This window comes from Cydia strobilella, chromosome 8 (genome assembly GCF_947568885.1).
Source record: "Cydia strobilella chromosome 8, ilCydStro3.1, whole genome shotgun sequence".
NCBI classification, from domain to species: Eukaryota; Metazoa; Arthropoda; class Insecta; order Lepidoptera; family Tortricidae; genus Cydia; species Cydia strobilella.
In genome coordinates this window covers 4,255,868-4,271,400 of record NC_086048.1, presented here as the reverse complement: position 1 = coordinate 4,271,400, position 15,533 = coordinate 4,255,868, and the positions used below count along the sequence as shown (strand labels likewise).

At 37.5% G+C, this 15,533-nt stretch overlaps 1 protein-coding gene across 1 annotated transcript in view; it reads right to left on the bottom strand.

The window, feature by feature from the left end:
* The window catches only part of LOC134743384 (PH and SEC7 domain-containing protein), a 50,818-nt gene that overhangs the window by 24,437 nt on the left and 10,848 nt on the right, over positions 1 to 15,533 (bottom strand). The window contains exons 2-4 of the mRNA XM_063676775.1: positions 10,346 to 10,412; positions 7,275 to 7,328; positions 4,716 to 4,797 (exon numbers count right to left, since the gene is read on the bottom strand). Coding sequence (XP_063532845.1) covers positions 4,716 to 4,797; positions 7,275 to 7,328; positions 10,346 to 10,412 — 203 coding nt within the window. The remainder of the gene's footprint in view (positions 1 to 4,715; positions 4,798 to 7,274; positions 7,329 to 10,345; positions 10,413 to 15,533) is intronic.

Sequence of the window (15,533 nt, the reverse complement as noted above, 5' to 3'; positions counted from 1 at the left end):
GTAGATCTATTCTCCAAGTTCTTTTTCTCCGTATTTGAGCCGAAGGGTGACATAGACCATGACGTTCTGACAAACCTACCACAGCGTGAGGGAGCACCTAACTTATCAAATTTATATATTAAGAAATCAGATATTTTTAAGAAACTATCAAAAGTCGATACAAATAAGGGAATCGGGCCTGACAAAGTTAGCCCTATATTTGTTAAGAACTCTGCTAAGGCGCTTACTAATCCACTATATATTATATTTAATAAATGCCTAAGTTTAGGTGTATTTCCCGAGCAGTGGAAAAATTCTCATGTTACACCAATTCACAAAAATGGGTCACGCGCTGATATTACTAATTATCGACCCATATCAGTGCAATCGTGCATCCCTAAAGTATTTGAAAGTTTAATACATGACCTCTTGTATCCCTCGCTTGTTAATGCTATAATACCAGAGCAGCATGGTTTCATGAAAGGTAAATCTACAATCACTAATCTTACACTTTACACAAACTATCTATTAGAATCTATGGATAAAAGAGTACAGGTTGACGTGATATTCACTGATTTCAGAAAGGCTTTTGACAAGGTGGACCATGTACTACTTCTGGAAAAGCTGGCTTACAATGGCATTCGGGGTAACCTCCTACGTTGGTTTATGTCGTACCTTTCAAACAGAACCCAAGTCATTACCCTGAATGGATTTAGGTCTGACCTCACTACTGTGTCTTCTGGGGTAATACAGGGTTCTATTCTGGGTCCCTTGTTGTACATTATTTTTATTAATGACATTAAGGACTGTTTTAAGAACTGTAATATTCTAATGTTTGCGGACGACTTAAAAATATTTAAATCAGTAAAATCTCGTGATGACATTCATTTAATTCAGGATGATATCAACAACTTTACCTCGTACTGCCATAAAAATAAACTTCAATTAGCGGGTGATAAATGTTTGCACATGTGTTTTACTAAAAATAAAAAAAGGGTAATTGATTCTGAATTTAAGATTGGCAATACGACCATTACAAAAGTATCTACTGTACGGGACTTAGGTATATTGTTTGACAATAAACTTGATTTTAACAGTCACATTGAACGAATTATCTCTAAATCATATCAAATGTTAGGATTTGTTTTGAGAACAGCAAAAGTCTTTAAAAAATCATCCACGTACATTCTATTATACAAAGCTCTTGTTAGACCGCATTTGGAATATGCATCAATTGTGTGGAACCCATTTTATTCCAAGTACTCGAATGCAATTGAAATGGTCCAAAAAAAGTTTTTGCGGGCTACACATAGACGCCTAACCGGCAAACGTATGTCCTACTGCAATTTATTGAAATATTATAAGCTATCCTCTCTTGACTCAAGACGCATGTGTTCTGATATGATGGTTCTTCACAACATCTGCCGTGACAGGTACGACTGCTCGGAGCTGCTTGACAAAATCCGCTTTAGGGTCCCCTCACGCAGTACCGCCCGCTCTAACGCCTTGTTCGCCGTCCCGAATTGCTCAACTAACGCTGGGATCCGCGCACCTCTGCGCCGCCTTTGCAATACATATAATAAACTATTCACGGCCGTAGACATTTTCAACACAAACAAAGTACGTTTCCAAAAGCAAGTCCTTGAAATCCTAGCTGAGACAACTTAACTTCCTTGTGTAGCTTGTTTCTTTAGTGTGCGTTAAGCTTAGTTAAGTTTACTGTAGCATTAAGTACCTTACCTATATTATGTATAGTTCTTAGTGAGAGCGTTTTAGGAGGTAGGTGCATATGTTTTGAACTGTATCTTATTATCATTTGCTATTATTGTAAGTACTTACTTCTGTTGTTTCTCCAATAAAGAAAATAAAAAATAAAGATACTAACGCATCGTGACAGTATGTAGGATGAGAAAGTCGCATATATCACTACAAAAGTATAAACATGCTTGATTTTCAACAGCACTCTCGATTTGATCGGAAACATTTATTTTAGGTTCCTTTCAACTTACATATTACTTACTGCATATGTGACTCGTAATAAGTACGGTGGAATGAGTTGACACGTCATATGCATTATCGTAACTGACCCGCGGCGAGTTAGTGCTAGTACCAATAGATTACATTAGGGTTGCTAGTGTTGCTATTACGCCGATTTCTAAGACTGACTATATAACTAACTACATGTGAGTCACCAAGTTAAATATAACTTATGATAGATCAACGAAAGCCCTCTAGTAGTGTGACATACTATCCTTATTACTAGATCCGAGAACGTGGCAGCTGTTGATAGGTGGGGTCAGAGTAGAATACCTTCAAAATTGTTGCTCAAAAAATGTGTAGTAGTACCTTCTCTGAGGTTAAAATTCCGACTATTATACATATATTCTGTGCGACTAGCCTTGGATGGACCTCTACAGGAATTCTTTCGCGTAAAACTCGTTAACGTTAATATCGCTCCAATACAAACTCTACATCTACAACACACATTTCGCATCCATCGGGAAAGATTTCCGCGATAAAAATATCCTATCTACGTATTAATTGTTCCAGACTGTCTATCGGCGCCCCTAAGCTGTTTGTTAAATTTATGTATGTATAAACCTATGTAAACACTTTATTGTACATAACACAGAATACAAACACAATAAAAACAAAATATATACAATGTACAAAGGCGAACTTATCCCTATAATCCTTGTGTAATGTTGAAATTGGAATTTGCAAGGATTCTTGTTTTCAAAATGGCGCCCCGCAATTTTAAAACCAATCCATAAACAGGTCCGAAGCCATACAGGTATACCTATGTTAAACGGAAATTCTAAATTTTCTCCCAGGGAAACCATTTCAAGGAAACAGGATATTAAATTTTCTAACAAAGTGCAGTTCTCTATAACAGGAAACGCCTTAGATATTTATATTATATTTCTGCCTTGATGAAAATAGAGTGTCACCCAGTTCAATCTAGGAATCTAGGTCGATATCATATACTGTGTGAGTTGTTGGTGTTAGGTCTATTTTATAATATTTATGACTGCAACGTGCTACGAGTTACTATGATATTTATATCTGCACTTGCAGGCAATGTATTATATGCTAATATACTATGTAGATACAAATGGATTTATTTAAGGACAATATTTATTAAAATAGGTCATTCAGGGCTATCGTAATAATGGGGAAAATGCTGCAAAAACACAAGCCTATCGCGGGGGGCTACGAGGCCTTTGCTGTAGGTAAAATAGTCTGTATTCATCTTATCCTGGTTGACCCTTTTAGGTTATAAAATATAACGAAGTTACAGCTCTCAAGACTTATCTGCTATGACGGGACATCTATAAATATACAGTCATAACTCATTAGTAAACGAGGGATAACTTTATCACCACAGATACAACACAACCCTATCGCGGGGCACGGGGGCGCGCCACATGGTCCTAATGGCGTACGTATCGCAGGAAATCAGCTGGCGTCCGGTTAGGGGAAGGGAATTATGGAAACTAATTCGTCTTCTATGTTTGTTTGCTGTAATTGACAATAAGTAAACCTTATTGCAAAGGCGTAAGGTCTACTGATGATCAGTGTTGCTGTAGTACGAATCAATCAGACAGATATTCATCTCGTGATGACAGACAGGGGCGAAATTTTATTTGAGTTTCCGTATGTATGTATGTAATTATCATTTTGACTATATTCTTTCCCAATAGCGACATATTACAGTTTTTTTACTTATTTGACATAATACTATTCACAAATATTGACAAAATAATCGTCAGACGAGTTTTGTATTATAAAAACTTACAATCGCCTACAGTTGCTTTATAATCAAAATTATATTTTTATTCTGCAAGTAGCCCTCAAAGGACGTTTCACATGTGTCTGCTAATTTAAATGTGCAGTAGATGAGTTGTCATAATAAACATAAGATAAAATAACTTTGTAGAGTCGCAATTTTAACCTAATCTAGGTACTTAGGTATCTTATGTCACTGATGCTTCTTAACGAGATAGTTCTCGGAAAGAAAACAGAGTTGACGTAATCTCAATAACATTAATCTTATTAATTAATTGATTGATGTTTATGTTTAGAGATAAACTGGAACATTTTTCTTATGTCAGATATACCTAAGTCGTAAAACTTCATAGCACTCTGATATTCCCACTACACATAGATGTGACAATATTAATTTAGTCTATAGCTTCATTTTTAATTACGAAAGTGCAAACATTCATTTAAGTTTAAAGAATATTCTCTGAAGTAGGTATACAGAAAAAACAAACCGCAGCATTGCAAAATATTCGGATCTCGACTATCCCGACAGTGCATATTCAAGTAAAATTGGGCTAGACAGCTCCATCTACTTGCATTATTTATTAAGAGCAAGCGAGACAAGCATTAAGACGAACCAGTGAATATATAGGACCAAGAGATTATTAAACCTGTGGCGATTGCTTCTCGAACGCGTCATTTGCGAATTGCACTGAACAGACTCCATCAGATATATCGTAGCGGATGAGGCTGCACTCTAGCCCCTTGAGGCGTGTTCAGATATTTGTGAGCACCTTGGCCGCTCTGATATATCTGATGGCGACTGTACGCAGCCCTAGTGCAGACTTTGTGTGCTTAACCAAGAAGGCAACTAATAAAAATAACAAATTCGATGGACCCAACTTCGTGTTTCGTGGCCCAGCCATTATAAAGACTTATAATAATAAATAAACTATAATATAAAAACTTACTTATCCTGATTTGTTCGCGGTCCGCTCGTCCGCCGCTCGCCGGACGACAAGTACCGCCTCACGTTCGCTTTGATCTGTGGGTCTGCAACATTAATACACTTTCGTAATGTTCATAAAACTAAGGCATTGGTTTCTGGTTGACACTGTGCGCTGCGTCACACGATAGCCTGATGGTGTACGTAGCGTCTAATGTCAACCGGAGACCAGGGCCTTAGGCTAATTTTACAAGACATACGTTGAACGAGCGTTAGACCAGGAACACAACGCAACCAATGTGACAACTGACATTAAATCCCAAACATTACAAACGGCATCGGCATGTGAACGCGCGTACCTATGCGACCTGAATTTATCTAGTGCTGTTCAGCCTTATAGTTATTGTCAACGCTACATACGTTCAAAGTTTGTCTTGAGAACGTGCTTTATATATAGACTAGAGGTTAGCACATAAGCCAAGCAAATAATATCAGGCAACAGCATCAGAAAAAAAATTACATTATTAAAGGGAACAAAGCCACTGTGAACGAGTGTTGTCCCGTGTCTGTAGGGTTACCAGACATTGGGGTTTTCCGAGATATTTTGGGGATTTAGATCTCCGGTCAGGATTGCGAATAGTATAGGTATAGTAATATCACAATATCTAATTAATATAGAAATTATTTATGACCACATCTGGCTTGTGAATTTTAGAGAAGGCTCTTTGAGGTTAACATGTGGATTGTGGATGCTTTATTTTAGCCCGTTTCTTAGTTGGAACGCGCGAAACATCATATTCGCTCTTTTGAATCTCAAGAAGGTGCGTAAAACTTTATGATTCAGTACCAGGAGCTCATTTATTAAACATAATTACATTCATATTATTAGTCTAAGAATAGCCAATTGTAGTGTTCCATGAAAGCGCACAAGTCTATTACTAACCGTTCAGGACTCGTGACGGCCTTGCGAGTAATTTGCACACAAAGAATGAAGCGTGTCTTAGGAATGCACCGTATTATTTTTAAGATGCGTCCAGATTAAGCGAAAGCGGCGTACGTTTGCTACATATGGCGTGCCTAATAAATGCAACTCATGCAAATCGCGCAATCTACAGCAATCTGAACACGCCTTTACGCGTCGGGAAATTAGGTATGCGATCCTAGTGTTTTTTAAGAAGGACATTGTCAGGATTTGTCATGTTTTCATCTGGTAACCCTACATGTCGGGATCCCGCGAGTCACGTAAACTAGTCCACATATCGCATTATTTGTTGCGGCTTACTACGACCACTGGGGAATACTGTAGGAATTTTATCACCCAATGCCGGCTCGGATGCCTTACGAGACGAGTAGATAATAAAGACTGCTAGTACCGTAAAAACAAGGTAAAACTAAATTCGTCATTATGTTATCTATATTCGACAACTGGTCTGGCCTAGTGGGTAATGACCCTACCTGTGAAGCCGATGGTCCTGGGTTCGAATCCCGGTAAGAGCATTTATATATATATATATATATATATATCGTAGTCCGAGTACCCACAACACAAGCCCTTGAACTATGGGACTTAGTCAATCTGCGTAAGAATGTCTATTACGTGATAAAGCAGCCAAACTAGGCCTGCTGAATTGAGTTGTCAGTGACTTCTTTGGAACTATTTAACCCTTTAGTGCATACGAAGCATTAAAGCAGTAATAATATTCAACTCACAGCTATGGTCCTAATTTAAACAAATAATTCTAATTCTTTAATGATGTGTAATAAATTTAACTGGATAAGTCTAATGTAATCCTATTTCTACATGAATAATGACATATTTATAATTGTATGTAAAGTGTGCTAAACAGAAAATGTTAAATGACGTGTAACGCTTGTTATCAATAAACGATTGATTGATTGATTATATGACATGCAGTAGTTAAATGATTATCTGAATACTGGCTACTGAAGTGGTGTATTTTTTATACCAATTGCGTAGCATAACATTCCGCTCAGGAATGGCACAGCGATTGGTGTTACATAGCGCGTCGACCGCCGCATATACGGCAGCCGAATAAGTAAAACTGAAATCAGTCGCTGAGTACAAGTAAATTTGCTTTTAAAAGTTAATTTCAAAAGGTCACTTAGTCACTAGTCGGTCTGTTTGTTCTCTAACTAATTCGGCATAATTTTGCGTTTAATGTATCAAGGAGCATGCGGAGCCAAACGGTGTTGAGGAATACAACGCTTTCTTCGCTGCTCATCAATGTTGTAAATGCGAGTTACTTTAACGAGGTCCAAATGTATAGTGCTTGGTTTTGACATCAGCTTATGTCATAACATAAATAACATAATATCTCACGCGTATTTAAAAGTCTGAGTGAGGTAACTAGATGACGTTATAATAAAGATGGATATTAAAATCACCACACCAAATAGGACTAAAACCTCGCTTAAATGAACGCCATGCAGTTCAAAACTTTTTTGGACGAATACAATTTCATATACAATTAGCAGTCTCATTTATTTACTCGTCTCTGGTCCGCCGTATGTCATAGGTCACCCACCCCCACCAAGTAATACATTATTCTTGTTATTAACTCACCCTTTTTCAGTCTTAAAGTGACGGGATCCGACGATAGTCGCAAACATTTTAAAACTGCAACAATCAATTTGTTTGCTAAATAAATCGACTACACGATCATTCAATCGCAACGAGCATGAAGTAAAAAGATATTTTAAATCAGCTGATTTTATCAGCTGTCTTACTTTCAGAACCTTCTAAATTTTTACCGATCATTTACTGGACAAGGAATCGTAAAGTTTAAAAAAACAGTTGACAAAAGTCTACGCCTGCCTAACCCAGGGGTCGGCAAACTGTGGCTCTTTAGAGGTGCATTTACGGCTCTTCTAGCTCCCTAAAGATTAAGTCTAAAGCTATTTTAAACAGATTAAAATTTTAGTGGCTCGTTGATGCTCATGAAACTGATAAATTGTACTCTGGTTAGATACTTCTTCTGAAAAGTTTTTCTACTCCAGGCCTAACCCACAAGAAACCAAAGCTTTAACGATGACTAATAATTTTATCTGTTGGCTGGCTTTCTTTAACACATTGAGTGCCGGAAACCCGCTCGGCTTGTTCTCTGTTCATAGTCGCTTTCCTCTACAAAGCGGGAAAACGCTGGGATCGGCTACGAGCGTATTAGCGCTACGAAAACGTTGACAGTGAATGCGTTAAGTGCGAAGCCCAAGAAAATGGAATAAAATCGAGTTAAGAGCTCATCAACGTGCCCAATAGCGCCACTGGAAAATAATTGTGATTATTTAAATTTAACGATAGATATTTAAAAAAGGGGGCCGCTATGTACTGTATTTTCTATTTAAGTATCTTTTGAATACACTATAATAGGTTTTACGTTGCTGGATTCGTCAATCTATGCTTCCAAAGTTAAAACGGGTTTGTTGAGTTCATAGATCGACGAATCTAGCAACATATAAACTAGTTCGATGTATTTAAAAGGTACTTAAATACAAAATACAGTACGTAGCGGCCCCCTTTTTAGGGTTCCGTACCCAAAGGGTAAAAACGGGACCCTATTACTAAGACTCCGCTGTCCGCCTGTCCGTCTGTCTGTTTGTCACCAGGCTGTATCTCATGAACCGTGGTAGCTAGACAGTTAAAATTTTCACAGATGATGTATTTCTGTTGCCCCTATAACAACAAATACTAAAAAGTACGGAACCCTCGGTGCGCGAGTCCGACTCGCACTTGGCCGATTTTTATTTAAATATCTATCGTTAAATTTAAATAATCACATTCATTTAGCAGTGGCGCTAGCAAGCACGTTGATGGGCTCTTAACAATCGAGTTAGTATCCTCGCATGTCGGGATCTTGATAAGATAAGAGAGAAGGAAATCAATTTCGTCGACTGTAAACGAGTTGTTGTTAAAGTAAGGTTAGGACGTGCCTGTTTTTGTCTTCGCTATTATTAGTGGGCGGGTGTTAGCCTCAGGCGAACTAATGTAAGTGTGAGATCGAGAAAAATAAAACCCAACTCTTACTATATGTATAGGGGTCGTGAGTTGCACTGAGAGCTTTGTCTTGTCCCGTCACCAGCAAATATTGCACACGAAGCGCGCCAAAATATCTGACAGTGCTTTATTAAAGACAAATTTAAAAGCGCGTTAGTTTTAGACACTTTTTCAGGTGTGTGTTTTGTAGAAAAAATCAAGCGGAATAACATACATTTCTTTTCTATAATGTGTTTTTTTTACATAAGGCTTAGGCTTGTTGTAACACTTCTCCCCAATATTCTTAACAGGTAAATGCCGCATGACACTCCCTATTTCCTCTATAGCCTCTTTATTTTCAATTTATCACCATAAAATCGACAACCATAATTTTTCCCTAGGACCCTCCATGATACGCACCCATTGACCCAATTTTATGTCGTCATCGAAGATGAATATTACCTATACTGGTTTGTAAAGCCAAGTATCGTCTACGTTTGGCAAGTGATAACGATAACATTGGATGTTTTATCCACTAATCTATTCGAGACAGTTAACTAACAGTCTCAACATGAACCCTGTGAGGGTATAGCAACATTCTGCAAGTGATGGTAACAACAGGAGCCCTCTGAAATGTGAATGAGCTCGCGTGAGCCGGTTCCCGCCATGCGATCGTAACAACCGATCCACAGATAACGCTAACTTTGGATGTTTATTCACTAAGCCATTCGAGACAGTTAATTACACTTCACGTTTGGATCAGTCATGATAACGAAAGTAAAGCCAATGTGGAGAGGACTGGCATATAAAATTTTTGGTTAGGAAAACCGTCATTAGGGCAAGAACTCTCGTATTTGTTTTCGTACATCGCTCAGACACAGTTAATTACAATAGAAGAGCTTAGCTCCTTCTGCTCTATCTAACTTCTGAAAGTGGAATATCCTCCTAAGGCCCTACCTATAGTATTTGTTGAGTTTGATGAAATTTAAATCATATTTAATCGGAACAGAGTCGCTTTTGCTTTGTTTCGTTCAATTTTCAAACAACGCAAAATCAACTCTATTTTCCTAGAGGGTTCAAATTTAATTTAGGAGGATATGTGTAGAAAAGCAGCAGTTAGAATCGACGAAAGACTTGTAGACGGTTTTCTTTATATTGACCTTAAATAAAATTAACGAACTAAACTGACAATGGCGACCGACGTCTTAAAGGGGGGTGGTGCGCAATTTGTTTGCACGTATTTCGTGATTCCGATATTTCTATCATACCATATAACCATCGTAAATGTATTTTTAAAATTTAGATCCTTATGAAGGAGTTTAAGGGTGACAGTAGAGTTAACCCAACCATAAAATGAACGCCCCTTCGTCAATATTTTTTATCTGAAATTAGTAGAGTCGAGGGATGTGACGACTTTAAGGTTGGTTTTACTCTAAAATATCAACAAACTACCAAGATTTAAATTTCGATGTTAGATAAGTAGTAAAAAACTTGTTAAATATGTTAAATCGGGTATACTTTTACAAATTTTTGGGACTTTAGTCACAGTGGCCGTTCATGAAACAATAAACATCGACAATTGACCATTCGTAAGCCGTATGTCAAGGACACAAGGTCTACCAACGGTCAAGGCACGGGTGAGTGCGTGGTCGCGAATTCCGTACCTTCTCGTGTGGTGAACCGGTTCACGTCAGTCCCATTGACCTTGAGCAATACGTCTCCAGCCTCCACCTGTAAATAAAACTTTCCATCTTACTACTGCGTCTTATTGTTAATCCCTACTAATATTATTAATGCGAAAGTAATGCTGTCTGTCTGTCTGTTACGACTATACGCTTTAAACCGCTGAATTGATTTAGATGAAATTTGGTATGGAGATAGTTTGAGTCCGGGGTGGACATAGAATAGTTTTTATCAATCATCATCAACATACCACGCATACGAAGTCACGGGTAGAAGCTAGTACATAATATGCTATTCAACTAACCAACTTTTTCATCCTTCTGGATTTAAAATTATTCTGATATTATACAAGCACGTATATAAAAAATAGAGTATCGTTTGAATATCGTTTTCTAATTAAAATTCTTTTGATATTATACAACCACATTTATAAAAAATAGAGTATCGTTTGAAAATCGTTTTCTAACTAGATTTAAAAAAGGGTATGATTATTTTAAAGCCAAGTATTATAGCTAACCAAAATAAAGGAGCGCTTTATATAGGCGATACGTCTTTCTATAAATAGGTGCCTGTATCCAGTGGGCGCGAACTGCGTTTAGCACATAATGGCGTTCCAGTGTCCGATGATCAATAATGGTCCATTAGCTGAGTTCGGAACATGACTACATGAGTGTAACAGCGGCGTGAGGTCAGTTCGATTATTTACAAGCACGGGACAAAAAGAAATCCGCGTAGGTTTAAGGAACTCGAAATACAAGAAGCAGGTAATGATAGTAGTAGACATGCAGTCAAGGAATTAGACTTCTGTTATGCCAATATCAAAGGGATCTTCTGATATTTATTGTCACTGTGAGATGGTACGAAGTGCCGTGGAATAGTTATTTGTGCAACAAGAGAGGAAAGTTGGTTTTTCTTGCGAGTGTTTATTTTGAGTCCCGAGAAAGCGAAAGTGAGAACATATTAAAGGTTAAAATGTATTTCGAATTACACAGAATAAACAGAAAAAAAAAGTATTATAATATGTACGATACGATACGATACGGGACGGGACGGGACCGGACCGGACCGTACCGTACCGTACCGTACCGTACCGTACCGTACCGTACCGTACCGTACCTTACCTTACCGTACCGTACCGTACCGTACCATACTATAAAAAAAAATGTAATAAAAGTATGAAGTTCATGGCCTTCACTAAATTAAAAAGCTACATTGTTTCACTCCTGGAGTGAGGAAAGTCGCACTTTCCTCACTCCAGGGAGTGACGAAAGTAGGCTTGTTCGAGCTGCTGAGGTGAAAATTAAATTCCTTGACTACCTTGACCTTACTATGGTATGGTGATCAGCGCTTTTTCATGAAAATTCACACACGGTTGTTGCATGTAATTAATAAACCATTGGTTGCTTTTGCTACTGCCTACCGGCTTGTGATATCCAGTTGTCACATGAGTGGATTTACCTAGGTGATTCTATTTGGCGAAAATGACATTAGATGATGCCCAGGTGATCGAAATAGACGCGAATATGCCTCGACATCCTGATTACCCTGGGTAATCTAAGTGGATAACATATCAACGTTGATCATCTGAGACGAATTTATTTATAAATTATTGGTATAGGTAATCAGCTGGACTATCTATATCATGTTAACTAAAATAACCCTGGGGATTCAGCTGGGCATCTACTCGTACTTATTAGACTATTACTCATAGGGCTACGAAGCTCCTATGACAATTTCATCCAGTGTAATGAGAATGAGCCGGGTTATATCACGGACCTCACTTAAATTGTGTAAACATAGTTCTACTGTCACGTCTATGTATAGTTGTATATTGTGTTTAGCATAAGTATCTATTAAGGAGCGGATACTAGCTAAGGACTTTTACTTTCGTTCGTCACATCAAAACACAGGATGCCGTAGATGTGAAATGTGATGTTCTTGGTCAAAGAAGTCCACATTACGGCATACTATTATTTAAAAAAAACCTACCCGTAGACCAAACGTAAATTCTTAATGCAGTCCCTCAGTAGATTATTATTAGGACACAGACACACGCGTGTAAGCGGCTTTGCCAAAACATTTAAAATTCGAAAACTTACAGTAATACTTGTTTTAGAGTTCACCTACACAGATGAACACTAAAACGCGCGCCAGTGACAGCTAGGTCTAGCTGGTTTAGGAAATAATTGCATGCATAAAGTTATTTATGTCTGTAAATAAGTTTTACCTTTATACATTTATATGTTTGTTATTCTTAACTTAATGTAATAACAAATCCATAATATTTGTTTACACACTACACATTGCACATCAGCCGATTACACTAATCTCTAACGTATCCTTGCTCATATCACTGTCAGTAAAAACGGCACTGTTTCACAAACACGATAATTGCAATAATTGATTTGTTTCCACTTTTGTAATTGGTCGTAAAACCGATGGAAACACGATATTGTAATAAAGTACCCTGGTTAAAGTTTACAATGAAATAGCTCTGGCAATGCCCCCAAGTTTTATTTTATCACAGCACACCAATATATTGTATCACGTAAACCATATCAATTGCGAGTTATTACACAGTCAGAACTGTTAATCGTTTAACTTGTAGTATACCTACACCCGTCTATTTTACGATTGCGTCGGTTATAAACATGAGCGCTCTAAACACGACCGGACACGGTCGGAGCGATCCGCGACTGACTCTTATCAGAGGGTCTCCTTCTCCTAATGGATGAGCTTAGATGAATTAGATCAGAAGGGCGAAGCGGGAGCATGAATTAGTAGGCGGGCTTGTTATAGTTGTCCTCTTGTCCGAGGGTTACGTTATTAATGTGTTTACTTTTCCCAACCATGCGGAAGTGTATAATAGTTAAAATGGATAATTGATCTCTTGTATTTGTAATGATTAAAGTTACACACAGTGTGGTCCGGAGTCCAGAGGGTCACTAATCTAAAATATTGACCTTAGAGATGAATTCGATTAAATCTAGTTGAAGTATTCAGGTTACTGATGTCATGAGAACAACAATATTTAAGAACTTAATATTTAAATTCAATAACACAGAGCGGCAGACACAATATGGGTCACTTTTGTCAAAGTAAATAACTATTTTCACCTAACCCTATTTCAACATTATAAATTAGATGTTTTTAGAAACAGTTAATTAAGTTTCAGCGTTAATATAAACACACGCTCAAGTAAGACTGTTTTGAATAAATTCAGCCGTTATTTTAACAATAGCCAACCAGATGTCGCTAATGGTATGGAATAACAGAAGTAGCGTGCGGTTGATGACGTTGACGACTTGATAGTAACGGATGAAAAATAACTTATTTTATGCAAATTCCGTAAGGATATGATGATGGTTACACTAGTCTACGGACAGACTGATAATGAGTGACTGTCTCTTTCAATAGCGCGGTTATAAAAGTGACATATAGTTTATTACATGGATAATATCATCCATCATATGCCTGCTGAATAAACTAGCTGTTAACTTCACGAGTTTTCTTATCAACTCCCATACCAGTTTGTCGTCTGTTAAATCTGGAAATAGAACCACAATTGTCCGCCTGTGAGCAATAGCACAGTTTCGATCATTGCAGATAAGAGTACAATTAGAATCAACCCTAATATAAACTAATTATACATAATATTGTAGAAAATTAGGTTATCCGGTGTGATTTCATACTATGTTTTGTAAGCATATGCAAGTTCACGTGTTGAGCTCAAGAAATTACATACGAGTAAATAATAAATCATTGCATACTGGCACTTTCATGTACAGTCGAAGGCATAAATATCGATCCAGACATTTATTGTCTAAGGTGTAAGAGCGTACACATATTTTTGAAACTGGGAAGGTATATATATTTATGCCTTTGACTGTAATATCCAAACGCTTGCATGTTTTAGCGTATTTTTTATATGCCGCTATAATATTATGGATTATGGATTATACAGTGGCTAACAGTTTCAATACTAAATTAACTTCTTGTTCTTCCAGGTATTGTCTTTTGTGAATTATTGACGGATACCCTAAATGGGGTGGGGGGATGATGTTCTTTGATAAAATAAAAAAACATTTTTCTTCAACATTGGACAAGATTTATTAGGTAATTTAGGTATGTGTCTATGGTTACAAATATCATGTTATGATTCATGTACCTACATGACTAGAATAGTTTTTACCACAGAAATCACCATTCTACGCAGAAGAAGTCGCGGGCAGGAGCCGGTTTAATTATGAACTAAACACCTTTGAGTTGTTTTAGTACAGAACCCTAAAAATTCATGTCACTGAAAGCTGTCTATCTAGTTATAGCCTAAAGTCTAGACCGAAGTAGCGAACCTTAGGAACTTGACACTCTACCCACGTCCGTCGTAGTAATTAAGATCGAACTACAGGCAACCTAAAAATAAACCTTAGACGTTACTGCAAAAACCACGTTTAATTAATAAAATGTTAGAAATTCCCGGGGGCCTATTCAACTTTAGAATGACAGGTCGCGACGTGATCAATAAGTTTATGAGAATAGTGACGGTCAAAGTGGTCAAATACATCGTAACACACCTGTTACCAAAGAAATAAGGGGGTGTGTAATGCTTAATATAATTACTAAAAAAACTATCATACATTTGTTATAATGCTATTGGATGTATAATTATATGTTATAATGTAATTTATAGGGTTTCGTACCCAAACGGTAAAAACGAGACCGTATTACTAAGACTCCACTGTCCATCTGTCTGTCACCAGGCTGTATCTCATGAACCGTGATAGCTAGACAGTTGAAGTTTTCACAGATGATGTATTTCTGTTGCCGCATAACAACAAATACTAAAAACAGAATAAAATAAATATCCCGTTTTTACCCTTTGGGTACGGAAGCCTAAAGGTGAATTTTCCCTTTTGTTTTAACAATTTTAGTACCTAACAGCATCGATAACTCGAAAACCATGCAACTTTTACTGGGGTCACGTTCGACTGGGCGCTGGGCGAAATACCTAACTGCATTACTCCACGTAAAAAATAAAAAAAACTGGTAGGTTCCTCTTCAGTTAACCTACCTCCGGTGCCAGTGTGACGTGGTTGTTCTGGAACACCCTGTATGTATATCTTCACAGTCCGCGTTCAAAAGTTTCTGTCACAGTCTAATTGTTCTACA